This window comes from Psammomys obesus, unplaced genomic scaffold (genome assembly GCF_907164565.1).
Source record: "Psammomys obesus unplaced genomic scaffold, mPsaObe1.curated_primary_1811, whole genome shotgun sequence".
NCBI classification, from domain to species: domain Eukaryota; kingdom Metazoa; phylum Chordata; class Mammalia; order Rodentia; family Muridae; genus Psammomys; species Psammomys obesus.
Window position 1 is genome coordinate 3,880,478 of NW_026596091.1, and position 27,223 is coordinate 3,907,700.

The window sequence follows — 27,223 nt, forward strand, 5'->3', positions numbered from 1 at the left end:
AGAAGAAGAAGAAGAAGAAGAAGAAGAAGAAGAAGAAGAAGAAGAAGAAGAAGAAGAGCTTTTTACTAGTAGTAAAAGTAGTAGAAGTGGGTTGGGCATGGCTGTGCACACCTTTAATCCCAGAACTCTGGAGGCTTAAGCAGGCAGAGCTCTGTGAGTTCCAGGCTAGCCTGGTCTACAAAGTAAGTCCAGGACAGCCAAGGCTACAAAGAGAAACCCTGTCACAAACAAACAAACAAACAAACAAACAAACAAAAAAAGTAGTACAAGCATAGTGTGAGCTGTGTGTGTAGCAGGGAGTTTTACTGGTTTTACAGACAGGTTGCAGAGCCAGAGAATGAGAAGAGAAAGAGAAGGAGCCAGAAGATTAGAACATATTGTCAGAGTTTGAGGCCAAGCATAGCAATTCAGGCAGAAGCCGAGATAGAAGTCAGGTTGAATCAGTCAGCTTGGAGAGGAGTTTAGGCCAGAATACCTGAGTTGAACCAGCCAGCAAGAGTTCAGAAAGCTATCAAGGTGAGTTTATTAAGCAGTAAGTCTCAGAGGCTGAAACATTCTAGGCCTACATTAGCAGATGGAGGCTGGAAGCTGAAGCCTTCAAGGTCCAGGTTTGCAAAAGATTAGCTTGTTTGGAGGCTAGAAGCTTCCAGGCGTAGGCTTAGGAATAGCTAGAACAGAAAAAGAAATGCTCGAGATCAGCCCAAGATGCATATTCATAAAGGTTGGGTATGGCTCTCATCTCATTCCCATCATAAGAGGAAATAAAAACAGTATTTACAAGAAGGGAAAACACATGTTTTCTGAGCAGCTGGGTTAAGGACTGGGGACTGATAAGAAAAACTCTTACTGCTGTCGCATTTCACTCCTCGCCAGCCAACGTCACAGTCACAGGATCCATCTCCTGAGGGTCCTTGGTTACATCTCCCATGGATACAAGAGCATTCTAAGCAGGAAAACATTTGAAAATGACTAGACTCATGTTCAATATTTCCTTTACCATTTACTGGGTGTCCTTCTCTGCACCCCAGTATCTGAGCAGGGTCTTTTCTGTGGGTCTGGGGTCACAGGACATTGGAATGCAGATTACCAGGTGAAAAAGGCCGTATTTCAATGAAGCAGTTCATGCCACAGTTCCGAGATTGTATGGGAATGTGACTCAGTGCCAAATTACCCTCAGCTAAGGTCATCTGAGAATCCAGGATCACATAGTATCCTTAGAGTAGACCTCAAAGCTGGGCATGGTGGTGCACACCTAATCCCAACACTTGGGAGACAGAGATAGGTGATATCTGGGAGTTCAAGGACAGCCTGGAAGACATATGGGATCCAGGCAAACAGGGTTAATAGTGAGACCCTATCTCAAAAAAACTGTCTACTTAATATCAGGTTTGTAGAAATCAGTTTTCTCTGTCTTCTCCAAAGACACAGACATGATAGTCCCCTCATTGTGGAGCAGGACCTTGAATCTCCTTTAGAATGTGATGGGAGATGAGGGGTCAAGGTGTCTCCTGCCTTCAGTTGAATTATGATTTATGGGTAGACATGTAAGAATTCATTAAGCTTAATATGGAAGACAGAGTGGTATTATTATAAGTCAGATGGCATGCACAAAATGTTAAGGGACAAGGTATCATCAAGCATATAGTAAGTGTTCAATAAACACAAGAATTAAAAAAATAGTTCATCCAGTGGTGGTGACACATACCTTTAATCACAGCACTTGGGAGGCAGAGGCAGATGGATTTTGAGAGTTCGAGGCCAGCCCGGGGCTACAGAGATATTTCCAGGACAGCCAGGGCTACAGAGATAAACCCTGTCTCCAAAACAAAACAAAAAAAGAATTTGATGAAAATATGAAAAATAAGAAAGTCAATTATGTCATAAGCAAGTTAAAGAATACTATTTAAAAAAGTGTGGGAGCTGGAGAGACAGCTCGGAGGTTAAGAGCACTGGCTGCTCTTCCAGAGGTCCTGAGTTCAATCCCCAGAAACCACATGGTGGCTCACAACCATCTATAATGTGATTGAATGCTCTCTTCTGGCCTGCAGGTGTACGTAAAATAAATAAATAGCTAAAAATAAAAAAGAAAAACTAAAACAAAACAATTAAATAAAAATTTCTTAAAAAAAAAAAAAAAGAAGTGTGGACAATGTTACTCCTAAAAGCCATGGGTATTAAACAAAAACACCAGTGCCAGGTGTGGAGTACCTCCCTGCCAGCTGCTGATCAGGGAGGTTGCAAAGGCTACCAGAACTATCCATGTTCTTGCCATGCCAGGCAAGGTGTGACCGTTAATGCAACAGTGTCCATTACTAAACGGGAAACCAACACATTTCTGATTGGATTTTAGGTCTGTTCCACAAGAGAAGCTCATGCATGGTCCTGTAAACCTGATCTTTTTTTTTTTTTTTTTTTTTTGAGACAGTGTTTCTCTGTGTAGCCTTGGCTGTCCTGGACTTGCTTTGTAACCCAGGCTGGCCTTGAATTCACAGAGATCTGCCTACCTTTGCCTCCCTGAGTGCTGGGATTACAGCAGGCATGCAACACGCCTGTCTTCTTGAGGGGAATTTATTACTGCTATTTTGCTAAATAGACACAATATCAACATCGAACAAAACATTTCTGTGTGTATTCCTAGATTAGTGCTGTTCTCAGCCTTGGTCAGAAGAGCACTCGTTTACTTATTTACAGTAGGAATTAGTTAATTGGCTGGGGAAGGAGGTAAGGTTACAGGCAGAGGTGGAGTCATCTTCCTCAGCAGTGTTGTCACCAGCACGATGCCCTTGCTCAAGTAAATAAACACTGACCCATGCTCTTGCAACTCAGCCCTAACTAAGTACACTAGTTCGTAAAAAGTAGACATAAAAATTAGGAGGTAGACTTGGGAAAAAGAAGTTCAGTGGGAGTGTGAGGAGAAGAGAGCAGGGTAATGGAGGGAACCTCGAAGAAAGAACATTATAGATAAGTGTTTATGGACTTGTAAAATAATGAATGAATAAATAAATGAATAGGAACTTGGTGAAAGCTATGTATACCACTCTTCAAAAAAAAAAAAAAAAAGCCTTCAGCTTTGGACCCCATGGAGTCATCCACAGATCCTAGGTCAGGAAGTGTTCCATAAATAGAAGCAAGTCTTCCAAATAACATAGAAAAAGAAATCAACACTCTAACTTTAATGTTACATTACATGGCCAAAATTCAGCCTTTCATTTGTGTACTAGTTTCGTCTGGCTAAGATGGGCTGATGAGAAAACAATGAGAGCTGAATTGAGGGTTTAGACCAGCTGGATGGAAGATCCGCTTTCTTTCTTTCTTTTTTCTTTTTCTTTTTTTAAACATTTTCTTGAAGATCCGCTTTCTAATCCCAGCAGGAGCAGGAGTTCCTGGTTACAAGGAAGCAGGGGTGTGGACATTCAAGAGGAAGTGCCTCAAACTGATTAAACATCAAAGCACCTTGTTTGCTGATGGTGGATAAAGGAATGACCTTCCCAAAGAGGACCATTTGATTTAAGAGCCAGGCTTTGGGATCAAGAGAGGTACATATTTGTAAAATGGGCACAATAGCTCCAATTCGGGTAAAGTTCCAGATTGGGATTAAATGAGTCATTAGGATAGATCTGCCTTTTTCTCCCACTGACTACTGAGTGGCATCTGCAATGAAAGTTTAATCACAGTGATTAGCACATACAGGCAAACTGAGAGACAGACTTGGGCTGGAAATATCAGCAAACAGATTGAAGGTGGGTGGCTACATCCAGGTCAATGACTGGAAGGAAATGTTTTGGAACACTGTGCTATGCAAAGGAAATAACATAGGATCAAACAAACAAACAAACAAACAAACAAACAAACAAACAAAAATCAGTGATTCTCTCTATAGCCCCACTGGTCTCAGACTAAGGGCAATTTCCCTGCCTCAGTTTCCCATGGCTCACAGAGAGTCTTATGCCTGATGGATCCCTGCGGCCGGGCAGAGCGATGCTCACCTTGGTCGCAGTGGACGCTGTACCTGCCCTCCGTGCAGGTCTCGCAGGCTGTCCCATTGAAGCCCTGCCCACACTCGCACGTGCCAGTGCCATTCACACCGTCCAGACAGAAGCCATTCCCGGAGCACACATTCTGACCTTTGCCAGGGCATGCTTGGCATTGCGGGCCAAAGAAGCCAGCACAGCATGCTCTCGTCTGAAATGAGACAAAGCATGGGGTTCACGTCTACCTTTTTCTTTGGGGAATCTTGGACTCTGTGTGACCCTGCCTGTTTCTTAGACTCCAGGGTTTCTAACGGACAGGGGACAGAGACCTCCGAGGGCTGAGTGAGGTTCAGGAATTTCCCAGGTCACTTGCCGCCCTGCAGGCAGGGAGGAGGGAAGACCAAAAGAGAAGACATGAAGAATGCCATGGAGGGAAGGCAGGTAGAACAAAGCCAAAGGAAGCCTGGATGGTGCAGGCCTGTAATCCTAGTACACAGGAGGGTGGCCAGTGTGAGCCCAGCTTGGGCCAGCTTGACAAACTTTACTGTTGTCAAGTTGTTACTGCTGTGGTAGGAACAGGGTCTCATTGAGCTGACGCTGCCTTAAACACCTGATCATCTACTTTCTGAGCACTGGGATTATAGGCTGGTGCTCCTGACAGCTCCAAGCAGCAAAAAAAGCACAGACAATACTGGAGGGGTGGGGAGACAAACAAGCCTCCAGCACCCCAAACTGGGGGCCCTCCTCCTGGATGTTGTTTCATCCCTGGAAGGAGTGGATACTTCATCATTTTATGAGAGCCTTTTGTAGCTCAGGGAAGCCCCAGGAGGTCTGTTTAGCTTTGTCTGACTTTATTCTTCAGTGCATTAAAACTTTCTTCAGACCCAAGCTCTGCAGCATAAACCCTAACCCCTTCAAAGAAGAGGTTTCATCGCTTGGAGAAGAAGCAGGACAGTCAGTTATAAGGAATTTTCCAGAAAAATTTAAAGTGACATTCAGAGATCCTGGGTTCCACTTTCTGAATGAACATGTGCCCCTTCCCTCGGTGACCACTTCCTTTGCCTCTTGGTTACATTTAGCTACTAATTAATGTAGTTAAGTTTAATTGCACATGCATGGGATGTGAGACCAGGGTCATCCCCTTCATCTTCCACACCCCCAATTTCTTCCTTCCTCAACCGAGTACTTTGGTTTTCTGATTTACAGGCTTTCCTACATTTTCTTGTACCCAGTCCTACTCTGGGTGACAACAATGAGGACGATGAGGAGCATGGAAGGAAGACCATCTGGCAGAGCATTCTGAGAAATCTGCTGTACAATGGACTCCATCAGGAAGTCCAGCTCATACTCACGATGATGGTTTTCACACACTTTGTCTGGCACCCAATGAACACGGACCGTTTCCCCATGAAGTAAATGGTATAGATGCATTTCCTTTTCTCCCCCTGTAGAATCATGAGGATTTTGTTACACTTTTAGTTGGGAAGAAAGTTTCCCAGTTTCTGTAGGTGAGGAAGTGGGTGATGTCAGGGGATGGTCTTGTGCAGTGTGTACTGAGATGTTGATTTCTGTGCACCAAGATCTGTTTGCAGTCCAGATGTGGGCATTGTTACTTCTATGAAGAATCTCTGGTCTCAATGTTGCATAAAAGTTTCTCCCTAATTATCTCTGATTGGTTAATAAAGAAGCATATGAGCCAATGATCGAGCAGAGGAGACAGCAGGTGGGACTTGTATTCACAGTCTGGGGATCTCAGGTAGAGAGAAAAGAGAGCAGGAGGAGGAGGAAGAAGGAGAAGTCACTATGGGCAGGAGGAAGCATTCGCCTTGAGAATAGAGGGTTACAGCAGAAGGTCAAGGTAAGACAGCTATGGCAAATAAAATGGTTCAGAGGTAGCAGACTCACATAATTAGGTTAGAATAGATGGCTATCCGCCCAGTTATAGAGCTTAAAGCTTGTTGACTACATCTCCTAGGTCTCTGTGTCATTTATTTGGGAGATAGGGTGGGAAATCGAAAGAGTTTCTACTAATACCTTATTTCTACAGGGTGACACTTTTTTCTCTAACATATTCTGGAAAGGGAGGGTTGTGGTGCTACTGCACAAGCAAGAATGAAAGCCAAGGGCTGGAGAGATGGCTCAGCCATTAAAGACTAGGCTCACAACTATAAATATAAGAAAGAAAGCCAACCCCCACAGAGCTGCTTATTGCAAACCCAGTGGAAAACCTGAATCCATACTATGAAGTGCTCTCTAAGCAGAATGTTTCTCTAGAAGTCTAAATCAGTTTTAGAAGAATTGAAAAAATAAACCATATAAAATTATCCTTCCAGCCCTGTATTAAACTTAAGCTTTATTTTTTTATTGATTTTTAGTCTCCCACATCTGAAAAAGAACTATTTTCTCACAAAAATTTATAATATACAATATCAACTTCAAACCCAAGTGAGAGATTCCATGTTCACTGTTTATCATGAATCATTATCACTATATTATGGAAGCACCCATTGCTTATTATTCTTTGTAATAGTAACAGAAGTAGCTTTTGTATAAAAATAAGCTATAACAAACAGATTGGTAATTAATTTAAATATGTGCTTACTTTTCTATGTTTATATCTGTTTCTTTGAGAAGGTCAGTTGTACTCAATTATACAAGGAAACCTGGTAGGTGAAGTGTATCAACTGGTTATTCCTTGAGTCATGTAGCCTGTTTTCTCAGATAAAGTAGTATCTTGCTCCTGTCTTTGACAGGTTAGTATAAAAAGTACAGAAGGTGAAAAAATACTTTTTGTATTGCATGTTGCTTTATGGGCCCATTTCTATTTTACTTATTAATTAAATGTCCCTTAATCCCTCAAACACTGCATTTAATGCTCTGAAGATGCATACCAGCATGGAGAACAGGGCCATCAAAAAGTGTTTCCTGGGCAAGGCACAGCCATTGCGATCAGCAGTGCACAGCAGTGGTGGACACTTGCACTGGGCCTGTCCACTGTCGGTCAAGGATAGGGGAGGAGGCTCTGGGGCCTACCCCTCCCTCTACCCCTACTGATGGATGGGGCTGGGCGTCACTGTCTTCAGTTGTGTCTCTACTGCTGATCCAGCTCTGAGAATAGCCCCATATTTGTGGTCACATTAATAGCTCTGGTTAAACCCAGTGGGGCACAAAGCGGAAGACATGAATATGGGGAAAGGATCTCTGTATGTGCGGGTTGATAGGGGTGGGTATAGAGGAATTTTAACGTAGAACATGGCTGCTCTGGCAAGAGATCACATCCAAAGACCTTCTAGGTGATCTATGTGATCTGTCTGGAATTACAGACAGGCTGGGCAGTGGTGGTGCTTTAATCCCAGGAGAGAGGCAAGCAGTTCTCTGAGTTCAAGGCCAGCTTGGTATAGGGCAAGTTTCAGGTAAAGAAAAGATTAGGTTCAGGCATGGTGGCACATGCCTTTAATCCCAAACAATGACAATAAAGTTAGTTTGTAAAAAGGAAGCATCCATGTTTGAAAGTAATGTCTAATTGAGTAGCAGACAAAGTGATGAATCAGAAAAAGATTTGACAGAATAAGATATGCCAAACTCTCATGATAAGAGGTAGGAAAGGGAAGCTACTTAAGGGAGCAGCACAGAGAAAGAGAGAGAGAGAGAGGAGAAGGAGCCAGAAAATGAGAAGAAGCCAGAAGATTAGAACATATTGCTAAAGTTAGTATGAGGCCGAACTGAGCAACTCAGTCGGAAACTGAGAGAAACCAGGATGAATCACTTAGCTTAGAGAGGAGTTTAAGCCAAATCTCAGAGAAAAGGTGAGCTTATTCAGCAGAAAGTCTCAGGCTGAAAACGTTCTAGGCCTAGTTTAGATTGTACGGAGCCTAGAAGCTTCCAGGACTAGGCCTAGGTTAGCAGACAGAGGCAGTTAGCCTCAGAGGCGACAATTAAATCAGGTGAATAAAAGTTTCTTTTACAGGTAGAAAGGAGGTAAGAGAGGGTGGAAGTGAGTTTAATCAGAATGTATTTTTTATATATGTATGGAACTGTTAAAGAATAAATTTCATTGACAAAAACAATACTAAACTAAAAGGAAGTATGCAGAGCACAGACATCCACCTCCTCCCATTTGTAGACCAATTTGGACTTTCTCTTATCTGGAGGCTGGGATTTTAATTTTTTTTTTTGTTTCATTTTGTTTTAACAAATAAGATAAGAGTACTTACCAGGGGTTTTGTTCCGAGTGGGCAGACTGTTTGCAGGGAACACTTCTCACACTTGCCCTTGGTAAAAAGTGTAGAGACAAAGATGACATGTCAAGGCTATTAATTTCAGTGCAAAGAGAGGCCACAAAGAAGAACCAAGAGCTTCAGGTTTTAGAACGCAGAGCTGAAAACTAGGGCAGAACATCTGGTCAATCTCGTTAATATTCCCTGAGGCAAGCTCTTTACCCCAGGTCTTGAATGTTTGAACACTGCTTTCATCTACAACTGTAACCAGAATCTCATAATCTCTTAGAACATGGAAGACAATACTCATTCAAAGAATTACTGATGCACTGGAACTCTTGTTTAATGAACTGGGTCAGACACAGGGACAAACAATGTGTGGAACACAATGCCTGCCTTGACAAAATGTGGTGCAGCTGAGGGCTGCAGATCTGGGACATTCCACTGAAATAGCACACATAAAGAACAAAAGAAAATGGCAGAAACTTTTGAGTGTCACCTTCTGGACCAGGAGAAGGTCTGGCCGGCTGCTGGTACCTACCTGACTGTAGTTCCGCTGTTGAGACTCTGTTTCTAGGGCCAGACCGCCCAGCTTTGAACCCCTCCTCTGCCATTCACCTGCTACTGTGTGAATAAACCTCTCTGCGGCTAATTTTCTTATCTGTAAATCCTCACTTTTTCAGGTGTTGTGAGGATCAGATGGGTTAAAACATATAAAATGTTTAGAGTGATGCATGCATGTATCAACATCAGCAGTTGTTACAATTACTAAGAGATAATACTCTGTTTCACAGCACGCAGTAACAAGTGTGAACTATTGCATGTGTATTACACTGAATCCACACAGTTCCACATTCTTCTCCTGGTCACCCGCCTTAGCCAATACTTGTCATACCACGAACCTCTCCCTGGTACGGTTTCAGAGTCCTGCTCAACATAGTCATTCACCTAACTTTACCAGGCATGCTAGCTACAGTCCAGCCAATGAGATGATAAGCCTAGTGACCCCTGATTGTGTATACTCAACTTTGTAATCTATAGCCTTGGTTTTTGTTTTTGTTTTTTGTACACTGTGGATGCTCACTAAGTAATCTTTTTTTTTCCCTTTTTCTTTTTTTCAGCACTTAGAATTAAACCCAGGACCTCATGCATTTAGCCAAGTGCTTTGCTTATGAGCTACAATCTTAGTCAAAATAAATGAGGGTGTTTTGAATTAACCTGAGATAATCTAATAGAAAATTCTTAAGTTTAAAATTATTCTTATTATTTAAACATTTTAACTACATGTGAGGAGGACAACTTGCAGAATTCACTTTTCTCCTTTTACCAGCTGGGTCTTGGGGATTGAACTCAGGTTGTTGGGCTTTGTGGCAAGCATGTTTACTTACTGGCCCCATGTTTAAAAATTAAAAAACAACAACCACAACAACTCATCACCCACTATATTTTCATCACTGGCCCTTGATATAACTTACTGTCATCATAATGGTGTCATTATTATCACATCTATTCTTCTGAATTTCCAGAACTTTGCCCAGACCATGGATCACTCCCTTGTCAGTGGCTATATTGGTGTAGTTTATTGGAGCTTCATTTACATACAGCTGTGAACAAAAGAATCAGATATAGTTTTATTAAGGTTGTATTAAAGGAGATGCAGAAAGTGGGACAATAATGGCACCACTATTGTAAGATTAAGTTACACCGAGTAAGTTATGTCAATACCTCGGAATGACAACAGTCTAGGAGATATTCCAGTGTGGCTGGAAAGTAGCACAATTGACAGAGCTCTGGCCCGGAAGAGGGGAGTCTGAATCATAGTCCTGCATCTGATACCATGAAGCTGTGTGATATTGTGTCAACTGCTTTCCTCAACCTCAACACTCCTTTTTGTGAAAGGAAAATATTGTTGTATTCATAAAGGTATTCTCTAGCTCTCAAATTAATTGGTTTATGTTTGCTTAAAAATGACTGGCTTAAGATCCTTAGGCTCATGCCCATTGACAAGCTGGCTTTATGGACATGCTCATCTGAACTGTACAAAGTATGGGTGTCACCCCAAACAATGATGCAGAGAACACAGTGCAACCTTTCATCATAGCTCTATCTGCTGGCTAATTTGCCAGCAACTCTTAGAAAGATTAAATGACAATGAGACTGGGAGAGGGACAAAACTTATTCTTTGGAGCATATAAACTGTTTATCTTCAGTAAGGACTTAAGATCCACAAAACAACATCAAACAGCATCATCAATACTTCTTCCTGTTGAAATTGCTACTAAATACCATAGTCTCTTATGACTGGCTGGCAGTGAAGTGATTGTCTGGATGTTGGGATAGATGAGGTTATCCTGAATTGCTCTTTCAAGGTCAATGAGCAGTGAGAAGATCATGAAGAAAAATAATTTAGCCTCAAATGGTGATTATAGCACAGCTTTCAAGATTTTCAGGATGTTGAGCTATTTTTGAATACCCAGATAGCAGAACATTTGATGTGTTCCTATGTAATTGGGCATTTAAAGAGTTTGAATCATTTCCATTATGAGATATTGGCTAGAGAATTATGGGTTGCACTGAAAATTTTATATAAACACACCTACTCAGTTAGAAAGCACTTTCCCTCTAATTTCATTTCAACAGAGAAAGTAAAGGCAAATCTTCTATTGTGCTAATTTTTTCTAAATCAGGAAATTTCTGGGCTAATAGAAAATGAACATCACAACACTGAAAATAGCTCAATTAATAGCACTAGCGTATTCATCTCTACCTGATGAAATAAAGAAGACAGTCTAAAAATAACAACAAAAAGAAAGCTTTCTAAAAACAAGATAATTGCTATTTCTGGCAAATAAATTTATTTAAAAGGAAAATGAATTTAGCTAAATTCTGAACACTGATATGGAGTCAGAGAAAAATGTTTGGAATTAAATTATCCTCCAAGTAATGAAGAAAGTAAAAGAGCCCTTTAAAAAATATCTAGCTAGATTTGTTTTTTTTTTTTTTTTTTTTTACATAAAAGTTTTTAAAGTTTACATAAAAATTTACTTATTTCAATGCTGGCATCAATGAAGAGATTTTTAAAGGATCAAATAATATTGCTGCTAAGACTGCACAATTATTCTCATTCCAATGCAGTGAGCTTGTACTCTTCAGCTATCCCCTGTATCTCTTCCTGGCAGCTCTTCCTAAGTAGCTCAGTGTCTTAGTTTGTTGTTCTATTGCTATGGAGAGACACCATGACCAACTCTTATAAAATGAAGCATTAGATTGGGGTTTGCTTACAGTTTGGAGAGTTAGCCCATGATCATCATGGCAGGAAGCAGAAAGGCATGGCACTGGAGCAGAAGCTGAGAGCTGTACATCCTGACCCACACACAGCAGTCAGAGAGAGAGAGAGAGAGAGAGAGAGAGAGAGAGAGAGAAACTGGGCCTCATGTGGGCTTTTGAAACTTTAAAGCCCACTGCTACACCTATTCTATCAAGGCCACCACCCTTCTAATCCTTCCTAAACAGTTCCACTAACTGGGGACCAAACATCCAAAATATGAGTCTGTGATGGCTGTTCTCATTCAAACCATGACACTCAGATGACCCAAGGATGGCCTCAAACATGTGATCCTTCTTCCTCGGCTTCTGTGCTTCCTAGTTTTTATAGCAACTTGACATAAGGTAGGGTCATCTGGAAGATAGAATCCTAATCAATAAAAAACCTCTATAGGATTTGCCTGTAGGTAAGTATATATGTTATTTTCTTGGTTGATGATTGATGTGAAAGGGCCCAGTCCATTGTAGGAGATACCATCCCTAGGCAGGTGGTCATCAGGTTTATTAAAACAAACAAACTGAGAAAGCCAGAAGCAAGCCAGCAAGCAGCACTCCTCATGGCCTCTGCTTCAGATCCTGCCTCATCCTTTCTCAGTGACTGACTATTACACCTGAAAGTATAAAGTGAAATAAACCCTTTCTCCAAGTTACTTTTGGTCATGGTGTTTTATCACAGTAACAGCAAACCTCACAAGACTGTCTCCATAATCCTAGGATACAGGCACATGACATACATGGCTCCCTTTTGACTCTTACATAATTTTTAAATAAGTTTTTCATCGGAGGACTTATTTTAGAATTATATTGTTTCTGGTTGAAGTCACATGCAGTTTTAAAATATGGCATTTGAACTCCATGAACAGAATTTTACACCACAGCCATGATAACTAGCTTCATGAAATCTTCTTTATGAGTATTAGTCATACCTCCTTAGGCTTTGTGTAAGGTGACCCCACAATGCCTGTGTGGTGGCTGAACCCTGTGATTGTGCAATATTAATGTTCATTTTTTATTTTGGGGTTGGGGTGGGTGGGGAGGGCTTATGCACATTATCAGACTCCTGACTTCTGGAAGTCAGTGTCACATCCTGCAAGTTATTTAGAGAAACAAGTTATTTTGAGCAAATTATCTCCCTTCCATCTTAGAAACTGAAGACTGTCTGTTGGGTTTGTGGTATATCGCGAAAGAGTGCCTGTTATTCCTGGGACTCTAATACCACAGTCAGGAGGGCTACACGGGTTATCTGAGGCTGGTCACAGGACACTCAAGTGGGAGATTGACTATGTAGCTTATCCACTGCTTTCTGGTTCAATAGAAACAACTCTTTCTTATTGATAAGGCTTAGACGTACTGGAGGTACCCTGCCAGCATGGAGGAGATGACAGTTGATAGTAGTGGTGACACTTGCTCTTGAGTGTTGTTGAAAATGTACCTGGTCATTGTAGAGAAAGAAGGCGAGGAGGTAGGAGACCCCCAACATGGTCTCTCGGTGCATGCCATTGTGCAAGTCATTCTTCAGGAGCTTCTCCCCTAGGACCACATGGTACCGAAGGATGTCTTCCTCCTGGCCACACATAAGGAAAAGTCAGCCAGTGAACCAGCCAGTTGGCTACATTCTGCTCTATTGGGCCAGACCATGGGGCTGCAAAGCAAAGTAGTAGCTTGTCCATGTGCAAGACATTGGGGCCCAGAACATTAGATAATGAGATGAGTTGTAAATTTCCAGGTGGGGTTCTCAAGAACATCTAGACAAGCATGTTAAAAGTGGTGAGTAGATTTAAAAAATAATTTCTTTGATATTACAAATATTTCAGCTTCAAAAATGCAGCATATAGCAGTTGATGCCATAAAAGTACGTATTTCTGGATAAAATATAAAATAATATTAGTGGCAAGACTATGAAAATCATTCCAAGAATTTTAGTACTTTAAAATAATATAGCTCCAAGTTAAAAAAAAAAAAGCACCTAAAAACATCCCAAAATAGCTGCAATCATTTATACCAATGCAAAGACTTTAAAAAAAGAAAAAAGAAAAAGAAAAAGAAAAAGCTGCAGTGGCAAAAGGGGTATTTTTTTTTTTCCTGATGTTAAAATAAATAACTCTGGAGGAAAATTCTACAAGAAAATGCACAGTGGTTTCTGCCTACATAAGTGGTTTGGACTATAATTATAAATGTTTCTTTGATATGTAAATTACTATTTTTCATTTGATTTTTATTTTATATCCCTAATGAAATGTTAAGCCATTTTTCTACATTTAAGAGAGAGAGAGAAAGCGAGAGAGAGAACACAACCCTGTCGTATGGCACATGCCTTTAATCCCAGCCCTTGGGGAGGCAAAGGCAGGCGGATCTCTGTGAGTTTGAGGCCACCCTGGTCTACAAAGCAAATCCAGGGCAGGTTACAAAGAGAAATCCTGTCTTGAAAAACAAACAAACAAACAAACAAACAAACAAAAAACAATGAGATAGATAGATAGATAGAGAGAGAGAACATGCTTTTATGAACACTAGGTAAATGTCTTCAGCTTACGATTTTTTTTTTGTTGTTAAATATTTTAGTTTCTCTCTTTCTTTGTGTTCACAGTAGTGTGACATGGGAAGGTTTGTGACATGCTTGGGTATCTCTATTAAGTATGCAGAGCTGAATGAACGGGTTTTGACAAAAACATGAAATGACTGATGAATTGAAAATGTAGATGATGCTTGACAGCTGGCTCACTGGTTAAATATGGGTATTACAGTCAAGGAGGACCCTAGTTCAGTTCCTGGTATGGATATTGGAACTACTGCGGAGTTATAACACTTCTGGATTTTATACCTCTGGTCTTTGTGAGCATCTGTACTCAGGTACACACACACACACACACACACACACACACACACGCATGCACACACACATATCATTAAAAATAAAAATAATTTGGATATATGCCTAGGAGTGGTATAGCTGGATCTTGAGGAAGCACTAGTCCTAATTGTCTGAGAAAGCACCAGATTGATTTCCGAAGTGGTTGTACAAGTTTATATTCCCACCGCAATGGAGGAGGGTTCCTCTTTCTCCATGTCTTCTCCAGCATGTGTTGTCACATGAGTTTTTATTTTAGCCATTCTGATGGGTATAAGGTGAAATCTCAGGGTTGTTTAATTTGCATCTTCCTCATGACTAAGGATGTTGAACATTTCTCTAAGTGTTTCTCTGCCATTTGATATTCCTCTATTGAGAATTCTCTGCTTAGCTCTGAATCCCATTCTTTAATTGGTTTACTTGGTTTGTTGCTGTTTAACTTCTTAAGTTCTTTATATATTCTAGATATTAGACCTCCCTCTGTCAGATATAGGTTTGGTGAAGATCCTTTCCCCACCTGTGGGCTCTGGGGGCCCTGCAGAGACTGATACCCCAACCAAGGACCATGCATGGAGAGGACCTAATACCCCTGCTCAGATGTAGCCCAAAGACTCAGTCTCCAAGTGGGTACCCTAGTAAGGGGAACAGGGACTGTCTCTGATGTGAACTCAGTGGCAGGCTCTCTGATCACCTCCTCCGGGGGTTGCAGTCTTGCCAGGTCACAGAGGAAGACAATGCAGCCAGTTTTAATGAGATCCGATAGGCTAGGATCAGATAGAAGGGGAGGAGGACCTCCCCTATCCGTGGACTAGGAGAGGGGCATAGGGAGAGAAGCGGGAGGGAGAGAGGGATTAGAAGATGAGGGAGGAGGCCACAGCTGGGATACAAAGTGAATAAATTGTAACAAATAATAAAAAATTTAAAAAACACAGAAAAAAGAAAAATCTTGTTTGTTTGTCTTTTGAAACAGAGTGTCTCTGAGTAGCCCTGGTTGTCCTGGACTCACTTTGTAGACCAGGCTGGCCTTGAACTCACAGAGATCTGCCTGCCCCTTCCTTCATAAGTGCTGGGATCACAGGTGTGCGGCATTTCATCTGGCTCTAAAAAGAAATCTTAAAGAGAAAATGCTGACTGCAGCTGTTGACACTTACTAGAGCTGTGGCCTTCTTCTCCCTGACATACTTCTCGATGGCCTCATTGTTTGGAGCAAACACTGTGTAAGCACCTGCAGCCTCGATTGCGTTTGCCAGATTGTATTGCTGCAAAGACAGGACAGACAGTGAGGGGACCCTAGTTCCTAGACAGCTTGACAAAATGATTTTTCAAAATGGTTTTACTTACAATGACGTAGCCTCGGAAGATGGAATAGTCAGGCATCTGGTCCAGTCGGGTGAGCAGGTTTGGTAAGGAGCCACTTAGACCTCTTTGAGGAACCAGCACCTGGGAAAAAAAGCCCCAGATTTCTAGTTAGCAAATTTTGATACCATTTGCTGTTCACTGATAACTATGGAAGTCCCGCTGGCTTCTTTGGCCAGTTAAAAAATTGACTGAAACCATTTTATTTACAGAATAAGTTATTCCAGGATGCAAACTGACTAGGATATAAGGAACTTTGAAATGTTAGTTCAAGTTTCTTTCTCTTAATTTTATTTTTTATTTAGAGAAAATTTCATCTTGTACAAAAGACTTTATGGATCCAGCTACAAAATCCCTTCTAACTTTCATTAACTTCTTCTGTTAATTCTTTGCTTATCCTGAGAAACTTAAGTCTACTACAATCCAGTGACCTGAATTTGCCTGAAAAATCTTTGCTTGATAAAAATAAAACAACAGGCAATTTTACATAAACAGTTAGATTTTTCTCTCTCTCTTTCTGTGTGTGTGTGTAATGGGGGAGTTGAGGGAGAAGGAGAAAGAGGAAAGTAGAAAGAGGAGGGGCTTTTGGAGTTCAGAGCCTTGTGCAGATGTGGCAAGTAGCTTTTGCTGAGACATTTCCCTGGCTAGTTGACCCCCTCCCCCTTTTATTCTTCACATTTTTGAAAAAGAATCTTGCCACGAAGTCCAGGCTGTTTTCTAACTTTCTGTGATCCTCCTGATTTAGCTTCCTGAGTGCGGGAACTACAGGCATGTATTACCACACTCAGTCTGAGTTCTTTGAGTCTCCTTTGTCATAAACGACATTCATTGTAAGGAGTAGCAACAGCAATTATACGTTGACTCTCCTCCCCCAACTCAACTATTTGGTCCACATGGACACTACAATTTCCAAGCCTAGCATGGATAATCCTTTGGCCAAAGCAACTAGTGCAATCTTCTCGTTCTAGAACCTTGTCCAACAGAAAACCTCAACGTTGTAGCGTTTTCTTTCTTCCTTCAGTCTTGAACTGACATTTATTGGGTGCCTAGTATGGCTCAGGATGTGGAGACACGAATGTGGATGAGGTCTGTATCTCACCCTTGAAGAGATATGACAGGAGACAGGACAACACTGACAGGTAGCAGGACATCAGTGCCTGGAGGAAGGGTGGGCGGAAAGGGAAAAGGCGAGGCCGAGGAGGCCACTCAAGCACTCTTCATGCCATTGGCTGCCTGATGCGAATATGCAAATGAGGAAACGTCACTTCCTATGTGCGATAGTTGGACGCCGTCTTCAGGCGCCATCTTCTCGTGCCAGTGCAGGAAGGCATGTGGGTGGTGAGCCGCGCCAACTAGCAGGCTGAGGAGAGGCTTGAGGACCTCGCAGTGTAAGTGAAGATTTGGGGGCTCGGGCGTGAGAAGGTTGGTGTGAGACTGGAGGAGGTGGGGAAGGACGAGGCCTGAGTGTGACCGGAAGCCGCAGGGGAAGGCTGTGATGCCAGGCCCGTGTGTGACTGGAGGAGGCCGGGGGAGGACTGTCGCCCGAGGCCCGTGTGTGACCGCAGGAGGCTGGGGAAGGACTGTGGCTCGAGGCCCGTGTGAGGAGGCTGGGGAAGGACTGTGGCTCGAGGCCCGTGTCTGACCCGAGGCCGGGGGAGGACTGTGGCCCGAGGCCCGTGTGTGACCGGAGGAGGCCGGGGAAGGACTGTGGCCTGAGGCCCGTGTGTGACCGGAGGAGGCCGGGGAAGGACTGTGGCCTGAGGCCCGTGTGAGGAGGCTGGGGAAGGACTGTGGCTCGAGGCCCGTGTGTGACCGGAGGAGGCCGGGGAAGGACTGTGGCTCGAGGCCCGTGTGAGGAGGCCGGAGGAGGCCGGGGAAGGACTGTGGCTCAAGGCCCGTGTGAGGAGGCCGGGGAAGGACTGTGGCCCGAGGCCCGTGTGTGACCGGAGGAGGCCGGGGAAGGACTGTGGCCCGAGGCCCGTGTGAGGAGGCCGGGGAAGGACTGTGGCCCGAGGCCCGTGTGGGACCCGAGGCTGGGGGAGGACTGTGGCTCGAGGCCCGTGTGAGGAGGCCGGGGAAGGACTGTGGCCCGAGGCCCGTGTGGGACCCGAGGCTGGGGGAGGACTGTGGCTCGAGGCCCGTGTGAGGAGGCCGGGGAAGGACTGTGGCTCGAGGCCCGTGTGTGACCGGAGGAGGCCGGGGAAGGACTGTGGCCCGAGACCCGTGTGTGACCGGAGGCCGGGGGAGGACTGTGGCCCGAGGCCCGTGTGGGACCCGAGGCTGGGGGAGGACTGTGGCCCGAGGCCCGTGTGTGACACGAGGCTGGGGGAGGACTGTGGCTCGAGGCCCATGTGTGACCTGAGGCCGGGGAAGGACAGTGGCGGGAGGCTCTGGTGTGACGGGAAGCCGCAACGGAAGGCTGTGATTTGAGGCCCGGGAAGGACTGCAGCAGTGGCAGTGTGTGCCTGGGGTGAGGGGGGCGGGGTCGGCGGGGGTGGGGAGAGGGTTGGAATGGAGGGCTGAAGGCATGGCTGGTGAAGGTTATAGGAAGCAGGTACAGGCTGGGTTCTCATGGCTGAGAGCTGTGTCACTGAACAAATACTCCCTTATTGCAGGGCAGAACATTTTAAAAATGTTTCAAGTGCCTGTGGAAAATCTGGACTATGTCAGAAGTATGCGGCCATGGGTGAAGAGCATGCTTCTGAAGATTGGACTTGACAGAAGCAAAGAATTGCTGAAAGGTCTTAAAGGCTTTGACCCAAGTGACAGATACTTTTATAATACATCTTGGCCAGATGTTGCTCCAGGGGATTTTTTCAGGAAGAAAATGAGGTACCGAAGCAATCCATACTGCTGTAGCCTCTGCAAATATTCAGTAAATGTGCTTGCTTCTCTCAAAAATCATTTGCGTCGTTGCCATGAAGATGAGGCCGACCAAGAGTTGCAGATCCAGTGTCCAGATTGCTCATTTGCTTCACGGCCTGATGTGGTGAGCGAGCACTTCTGGTTGTTCCATGAAGCTGCTGTGAAAGTTCACAGCCCCAAGGACAAGGTTCTGGGCAATGGGAAGCCACTGAAGGGTTATATAAGACATTTCACATGTTTAAAATGTAACTTTTCCAACACTTCCTTCTGTAGCATGAAGAAGCATGTGCTGATCACCCATTTTCACTCTTTACTTAATGCCTATGTTGGCCTTCAAACTAAGGAAGACCAGCAACAGCCAACAGCCAGTGATATTCTTTCTGTGGCAAGCACTCTACCACCTGAAAGATACTTCTGTAAAAAGTGTAGTACCAGTATGCGCAGCCAGGATGATCTGATGGCCCATATTTTGACATCAGATACACACAAGGATTTGGAGAATAAGTTGAGGTCTATAATTTCAGAACACAACAAGAGGATGGGGCTTCGGAAGCAAACGCCCACTGTTCCAAAGGCAGGCTTGTCCAGACCACCAGGGCTGCACAGCAGGGCTGTACACATAGCTGCTCCAGCCAAGCCACCTTGGTCTCACCTTGCCTTGGCACAGAACACACCAAGCCCAGCCATGGTGCAGCCAGTGACCTTGGCCCAACCTGTGACCTCTGCCAATGTACAGCCACCAAAGGGGGTCCCAGGCTCTTCCTGGAGCCTCACCAATTCTCTTTCTGATACTGCCCAGTCCCACGTGGCTTTTAGCCCTCTACCTGTGGGCCAGACCAACCTCACACTGAGGCCTTCAGCTCCCTCATCTGACCTTTTCTCAGGCAAGACTTCACCTAATAAGCCTGTAGACCCTCCTGCACTATCTGTGAGCCAGCCACTTGGGCCTGTGAATAAGTCTGTTGGAGTGAGCAATCACTTAATGAGTCAAGCCATACAACCTGGGATTTTACCATTCACACAGTCCATGGGATCTACAAGTCGACCAGTGGGACCTGCAGTCGGATCAGTGGGGCTTACACGCAGGCCAGTGGAGCCCACAAGCGGACTGATCAGGCCTGGTACTCTGACTTCTGGCTTTTCAAAAAACCCTGGGGTTCTCCAGACCACATCACCAGGAACAATTTCTGTGGGTCAGGTGGTCTCATTGGCAGGCCTTCCGGAGGGTCCGATGACCCCTGCTTCTGTGATTCCTGCACAGACTGTAGCTTCTGGGCTTCTCCCCACTGGCCAAGCAGTCCAGTCCAGAGTTCTCCATGTAGGTCAGACAGTCCCCTCACAGGTTCTTACCTCTTGTCAGACTGTGTCCTGTAGGGTTTTCCCTACAGGTCAAGTGGTATCACCTGGGTTGCAACCCCCCCAACAACTGGTGGTCTCAGATATCCTTGTGAACCAGGGTGTGAGCTCTGGTATTCCTCTGCTTCGTCCATCAGTTAGGCCCAGTATGCTTCAACTTAATCAGTCTGTTGGCACCAGCATCCTGCCAGTGAGCCAGTTAGTAAGAGCTGACACTTCACAGAACACCATGTTCCTCAAGTCAGGCTCTGTTTTCAGGAAGCTCCTTCCAACAGGAACACAGGTCAATGGGAAGCCCCTTTACATGCTGGACCCCATGCCTGTTACTCTGCCTATTCCTCAGGGTGCTAGCCTCATGACTGTTTTATCCCAGGTGTCTACGCAGTTCCTACCCCCCAGTGTGGGTATGCAGATTTCCAGTGCTCCATCCAGCTTGTCTTCCTCCCAGGGGCTTGTAAGCAGTGCAGACCAGAACATATTTGTTCAGGTCTCTTCATCGGAGGTAGATATGAATCTGGTTGCCAGACAGGCCAAGCAGTGGAAAATCTGCCCAGTTTGCAATGTGTTCTTCCCATCCAATGTCTACCAGGCTCACATGAAAGTGGCTCACAAACAAAGTGAGTTCAACTCCAGTGAGAAACTTGAACCGGTAAAGCTGGCAGTGCGTGCACCATTTCTAAAGTGGACAAGAGAGAAGGCCATGCGTTGCCTCTCCTGCAAATGCCTAGTCTCAGAGGAGGAGCTAATGTACCACTTACTTACACATGGCGTGGGGTGCCTGTTTTGCCCATGTACTTTCCACAGCATACAGGGTCTCTTGGAGCACAGCAAAATTAAACACCTTGGGAGGAAGAAGCTATTGTTGGATTATAGTAATAGGGGCTTCCAGTTGAGCCTAGATGCTGAAGGCAACCTGTTGTTCCCCCATCTTGATTTCATCATCACTCTGCCAACAGAGGAGATTGGAGAACAGGAGGTCTACCTGGCTATCCTCTCAGGGTTATACTCCACATCGCTGGTGCCCTTGTATGTTAAGATGAGGTCTCAGGTTAAGGTTGTAACTCAGCTCAGCAAACAAGAGCTGACCTGTTCCCTCTGTTTGAGCACATTTATGGTAGCCAATGCCTACATGTTACACTTGAAGGACAGACACCATATTATGCCCACGGCCTGTACAGTACTCAGTTCTCCCACCTTTAGGTGTGTCCACTGTGGTGGGATCTACCCTGGAAGCTTGACTTTGGAGGCCATCACTCTTCATTTGCTGCATTGTGAACATGCTCCCAAAGATAGCTCAGACCTGCAAGTTCGGTCCAGTTTTGTTGAGAACAGTGAACTGCAGTTTGCTAATGAGGAAAAGGTTACTGATTCTACCTGTCCCTTAAAAAGAAAGTGGCCAGATGGTCATTTGGAGCCAGAAGACCAGAGGAGGGATGGGAAAGGGCCCTTGCATGTACTGGGAAATGAAGCATCCGATCCGGAAGAAGGGACTAGTGCTGTGCCTTTGAAGAGACAAAGGAATGAAAGCACAACTAAGGAACTGGAGGCCAGTAATGATTTACTCCAGATCCTAGCATTAGATCCTACCAAATGCAAAGACTACTCCTCTGAGAAAAAAAAGCAGTTTCTTAGAGATTATTTCCAAAAGAAACCATATCCTAGCAGAAAAGAAGTTGAATTATTGTCTTTATTCTTGAAGATGGAAAAAATTAATGTGGCTTTGTTTTTTGGAACAAGAAGATATATTTGCTTGAAGGCAATAGAAGTCCAGAGACCCTCAATACTTCTAGGTTTTGATATGTCTGAACTTAAAAATGTTAAACACAGACTGAACTTTGAGTATGAACCACAAAAGTCCTAGGCAATAGTTTGGGCTGACTTTGGTACCCTGTTTGCTCTCTTGTGTTGGTTTCTGTGGCTTTTCTGGATTTTGCAAGTGCTCAGGAATACTTAGGTTAAGAAGTAAATGCTACTCCAGATGCACTGATTGCTGTAGTTCTGTCTTTTAGCAGTTACTTCTAAGGTTTTTTTTCCTCAGTCATGAGAATTAAGTTTCGGTATTTCATATATCCCTTATTAGTAGCTTCCATGTTAAATGATAAAAACAGAAGTCTATAAATACTTCTCTTTTCACTTTAGGAAATTTCTGCTTGTTTGTAAATGGTTAGGTGAAAGTAAGAGCATGTTCTGGAGTGTTAGAGGCAGCAGCCAAGGACACAGCAGTGCTGAGAGATGGGAGCACTGTCGTGTATGGCTTTCTAAGAACACATTTTTGAAATTAACTTCTGTTAATATTTGCTTACCATATTATAATTTTGATTTATATTTTCAGGGTTGTCTTAAAAGTTGTGTCTTAAAACTCATATGCCTATGGCCTATAAAGTACTAAATGTTTTTATTATTAAAATATTCCCATCTCAGGAATTGGTATATAACTCATAATAAGTTCTTTTATAAGTCAAATATTTGTAAGGACTGGAATGTATTCCTTTGTGAACTTCATAGGATATGCAGGGTGCTAGTCTCTAGTATGACTTACTTACACATGGCTTTTACCTATTTTGCAGAGGAATAAGCAGAGTAACAGCCATGGGGTCCCGCATATAAATGAGCTTCCCATTACATGAAGATCTTTAATCTCCATTAAAAGATAAGACAATTTTTAGAATAGACATTGAGAAGACCCAGAACTCTTTCTTACTTGATAAGCAGGTTGGAGAAAAGCACCATGGTCACATCTATGGCATTTCTGCCCTTGTGTGTGGACCCTATTGAAATGGAGTACAGGTTTCAATCTTAATAGTGAAATGGGTGAGATTGAGAACTCTGTCTTCCTGGTTTGAGTAACTTACTAGATGTGTTAGAGTCGAGAAGGTGGGATTTCCTCTGGCCCAGGTATCCAGTTTAGGGACTACTAAGGAATCTATTGTATTACTGGTCTGTAAATGTCAAGCCCTGTGTTTTCCACATGCTATAAAGCACCAGCAGAGTGCACAGTAATGCAGATCAGCCAGCTTAGGTCTGGAATAATTTTTTTTTCCAGCAAAACAAACTACATCTGATCAAGAGGCTGTGCTCAGGAAGAGGGAACACACAGAGGAAGTGTGCTACTGGTTTTTATTCTGAGGAAGGTGGTGATTGTGTCTTTTCCTGTTGGTTGGGGTCTGACCTCAATCTTACTCATTTGGCTAGTTTGAAAAGAATTGGTGCACAGGAAAATGAAGGAAGGGGAAAGGAGTCACTGCTTCAGGCTATTAAATTTCTAGAACAGGAATAGGACCTTTTGAATAAACGAAAGTTTTACTTGAGGTGAGGGGAGGGATTATAACATTTGCAAATCTTATGAGAAAGACAAAAATATTACCTTTATTGGAATTATTGCCATTTGATGTGCAAAGGAGGAACTTGTTTCCCTCAGGTAAAGGACCCAGAGTGTGGGCCTCCAGGAAGCAGTACAGTGTTGCTATATGGATTTTTGTTTGTTTGTTTTTGTTTTTGTTTTTGTTTTTTTTTTTTTTTTTTTTTTTTTTTTTTTTTTTTTTTTTTTTTTTTGTTTTTTTTTTTTTTTTTTTTTTTTTTTTTTTTTTTTTTTTTTTTTTTTAGAGACAGGGCTTCTCTGTATAGCCTTGGCTAATTCTGGAACTCACTTTGTAGACCAGGCTGTCCTCCAACTCAGAGATCCGCCTCTGCCTCCTGAATGCTGGGATTACAGGCATGTGCCACCATAGCTCAGCTGCTATATGGATTTTTTTTTAAACTATAACATTTGTATGTAGTTTTTGTAACATGAATTCAGGCAGTTTTGAATCTGTTTTGACTCTTGGTAAACTCTTGTCAATTCTGAGAGCTTGTTAGGCTTTTTTGTTGTTACTGTTGTTATTTATCTTCAGAGTGTCTGCTGTGAATTAAATTTTGTTATACCACTGCCAAAAAAAAAAATAAATAAATAAAGTTTGTTTTGGAACATAGTCTTAGAAATTTATTTTACATGTTTTCTGAGGTCAATTTTGTACTACAAAGACAGAGTTGAATAGTGATAGAGATCAGGGGACCTGGAAATTTAATATTTGCTTTCTGGTTTCTTTACAGATTTTTTTCCAGCACCTAGATTAGAGGAAGACAGAAACATTTCTGAGTTTTTGGAAACTTTCTCCCCTGGATCACTTTCTCATCCTTACTATCCTCATACTTATATTATTATCCTATCTTTTAAATATTTTACTTACTGAACTTCACCCTGTACTCAAATGTTCCATATAATCTCTCCCAATAGCTCTTACCTCACAACAGCTCCATTTGTTCCTGATACATCTACAAGTGACCTTTTAGATGCTGTGAAGAAAGTGGCTAAAGGAGACCTTTATCCCTTTCACCCCAGGCTGGATACAGTTCTTTACATTAGTCCTCTATTTTCTTCTGTTCCCTTCCTTTGATGCTCTGTAGTTCCCTGCTGCTACTTCTAGCTCATTTTGTTGCAGCAGTCCTGGCAATGGGACTAGTCACTGTCATCCTAAATTAACTCTATGCCTGCTTCCTCTCACTGACCCACTTTGTTTACCCTATACCTCAACCTTCCCAGAAAAACCACATGATTTTACACTGTTACCAAATGATCTGCTTATAGCTCCCTACTTTCCAAGTCTCTTCAAGAATGCAGACAGCAGCTGGGAGTGGTGGCACATGCCTTATTCCCAGTACTCAGGAGACAGAGGCAGGCAGATCTTTGTGAGTTCAAGGCCAGCCTAGTCTACAAAGAGAGTTCCAGGACAGCCAAGGGCTGTTACACAGAGAAACCCTGTCTTGGGGAGGGTGGGAGGAGGGAAGGAGGCAGACAGCAATTGCATGATTGATTGAAGCTCATCAATTTAAGATGAGCTATTGCCCTATGACCTTAGGAGTCCCTTTTCAATGGGCCCAGAAGTACCCCCTATGACAAAGATTCTCTTTAGCAAAAAACAGCTACAGTGTCCCTACCCTACATTTTTATATCCTCTTAGAGTTAGGAAGGATATTTTCCTGCTAAAAGATTACACCTCCTGCTTTCCATTGTGGCCAGACCAAGCAGCTCCAGAAGCAAGGGACTATGATGTGATAGTAGTTTCCATCCACATAAAGGTCTGCATTTGATCGTATGTACCATTTGGACATCCGTACAAGTGGGTGATAAGATGGCCCTGTGCCATGAATAAACATAGTCCTATCTGTGCTAGCTAGTTTTATCTCAACTTGACAAGCTAAAGTCATCTGAGAGGAGGGAACCACAGTTAAGAAAATGTCTCCATAAGATCAGGTTGTAGTCCTGCCTTTAGGGCATTTTCTTAATTAGTGATTGATGGGGAAGGGCTCAGTCCATTTGTAGTTGTGCCATCCCTGGGCTGGTAGTTCTTGGTTCTATAAGAAAGCAGACTGAGCAAGCCATATGAAGCAAGACGGTAAGCAGCACCCCATCCATGGCCTCTGCATCAGCTCCTGTGTTCAGGTTCTCTGTTTGAGTTCCTGTTCTGACTTCCTTTGGTAAGATGAACAGGGATATGGAAGCTTATGCCAAATAAACCCTTCCCTCCCCAAGTTGCTTTTTGATCATGGTGTTTTATCACAGCAATAGAAAGTGTAGTTATGACACTTAAAAGCTAGACCTACAGCTTCCTCAGCAGTATAACAGAGCTGAAGGGGGGTGTGGTGGGAGACTTCAGGTTCCATAGGCATAACAGATTTGAGAGCTGTGAGGAGGTGGTCTGCTAAACTTTGAAGGCTTAATATTCATGTCACAACAAAATATATATATTTATGAAGGCCTGTACTTTGAAAAATTTACCTCCTCTTTTCAAGTTTTTAACTCCCGATGGGTACAAAGCAAGCCAAGTACTGTGGGCTGGACTTCACCTCCACTCACCTTTTGACCAAGTGCCTTTATGCAGCACACAGCCCACACACCTGTACATATGGTCCTAACCATGGAGGCATGATGCCAGTTGACAGAAGGGTTCATGAGGGAGCAGTACAATCCAGGGGCTTAGAAAAGAACAATCGGAAACCTAGTCCAATTACTTATTTTGGAGTGTTGCCTCATCTGTGACAATATAGCACTCACATTTTAGTGTTATAAAAAACACAAAGGAATACCAGGTGGGGGTGTGATATGTGGAATCTAATGGACCTTCAGAAGTTCCAATTATCATAGGGCAAGGTGCTTGTTCTGATGAGGGACACAGAGAGATGCAGTCACATGCCTCCAGGACAGAGTCACTAAAGGATCACAGGAAACAGGCATCATGTATAGGAAAGATAGTGGTCGTGCCAAATAAATTTGATACAGAATATCCCATGGGATTTCAAAAGAAGAAGGGAATCAAGCCAGCATTTACTGAAGGCCCTTTAGTGGCAAGGCTTGAAGTAGAGGGTGTTATTTAATCTTCCCAAAGAAAGATAAATAAAGCTTGGAGGGGTTATATGACTTCCACAAGATTATACAGCTACTGAAGAACTCAGACTATATCATTTAACATACTCTGTAGCATGGGAAGGCCACTGAAGGGTTGGGACTCATTATTCCATGGTGATAAGCTCAGAGTAAGAAGTGGGTTGAGGTGCTATCTTACTAAGGAAGTGTCTATTGAAAATATGTAAGAAGGGAGAAGAGGTGAGTGTGTGTATTTGTGTTCACTGAGCCTGGAGTACAGTATTTCATCTAGACTGGCTGGCTAAAGATCTTTTTGTTTCTGCTTCCCTGTGCTGGGGTTATAAATCCATGAAACTATACCCAGCTTTTTATGTAGACACTAAAGATCTGAATTTAGCTCTTCAAGCACTTTACCTACTGAGCCATCTCCCCAGTCCAATTTCATGTTTTTAAATCAGTTTTTTAAAAGTATTTTAGTACTCTGGAAAGCTAAGACTAGAGAGAAAACTGTTGTAAGCAGTGTCACTCGGCATCATATGGAGTCATAATTTCTCATGAATGCTGAATCTCTTGCCTCACAGTGCTGCGTGAAAAGCCTCTGGAAAATGCAGGAGGATTGCAAAGACTTTGAAAATTATGGAGACTTCCAAACAGCCTTTCTTTTGAACAGAAATAGTCCAGTTATGGTTTTTAAAAATTGAGTATATAAATAGCAAATAAGAACAATTTTAATTAAAATACAATTAACTAATTCTCTCCCTAGACTTCCACCTTCTGAAAGTTTCCTGTGTGCTGGAAATTTCTTCTAAAATGAAGATCCTAATATAGTAATGAACACTGTAATGTAATGTAATGTAATGTAATGTAATGTAATGTAATGTAATGT

The 27,223-nt window shown here is 43.1% G+C and overlaps 2 protein-coding genes across 6 annotated transcripts in view; one reads left to right on the forward strand and one right to left on the reverse strand.

Moving 5' to 3' along the window:
• Positions 1-27,223, reverse strand: part of Stab2 (stabilin 2) — a 168,495-nt gene that overhangs the window by 51,502 nt on the left and 89,770 nt on the right. For all 5 annotated transcript variants that reach the window (XM_055627757.1, XM_055627756.1, XM_055627755.1 and 2 more), the window contains 8 exons: positions 15,702-15,800; positions 15,512-15,619; positions 12,945-13,076; positions 9,664-9,792; positions 8,186-8,242; positions 5,324-5,416; positions 3,987-4,182; positions 848-943 (listed from right to left, as the gene is read on the reverse strand). In XM_055627757.1, coding sequence (XP_055483732.1) covers positions 848-943; positions 3,987-4,182; positions 5,324-5,416; positions 8,186-8,242; positions 9,664-9,792; positions 12,945-13,076; positions 15,512-15,619; positions 15,702-15,800 — 910 coding nt within the window. The remainder of the gene's footprint in view (positions 1-847; positions 944-3,986; positions 4,183-5,323; positions 5,417-8,185; positions 8,243-9,663; positions 9,793-12,944; positions 13,077-15,511; positions 15,620-15,701; positions 15,801-27,223) is intronic.
• On the forward strand, positions 18,349-21,803 carry LOC129691611 (activity-dependent neuroprotector homeobox protein 2-like). Its single transcript, XM_055627760.1, has one exon. It carries the CDS (start codon positions 18,349-18,351, stop codon positions 21,796-21,798), a length of 3,450 nt encoding a protein of 1,149 aa, XP_055483735.1. The 3' UTR covers positions 21,799-21,803.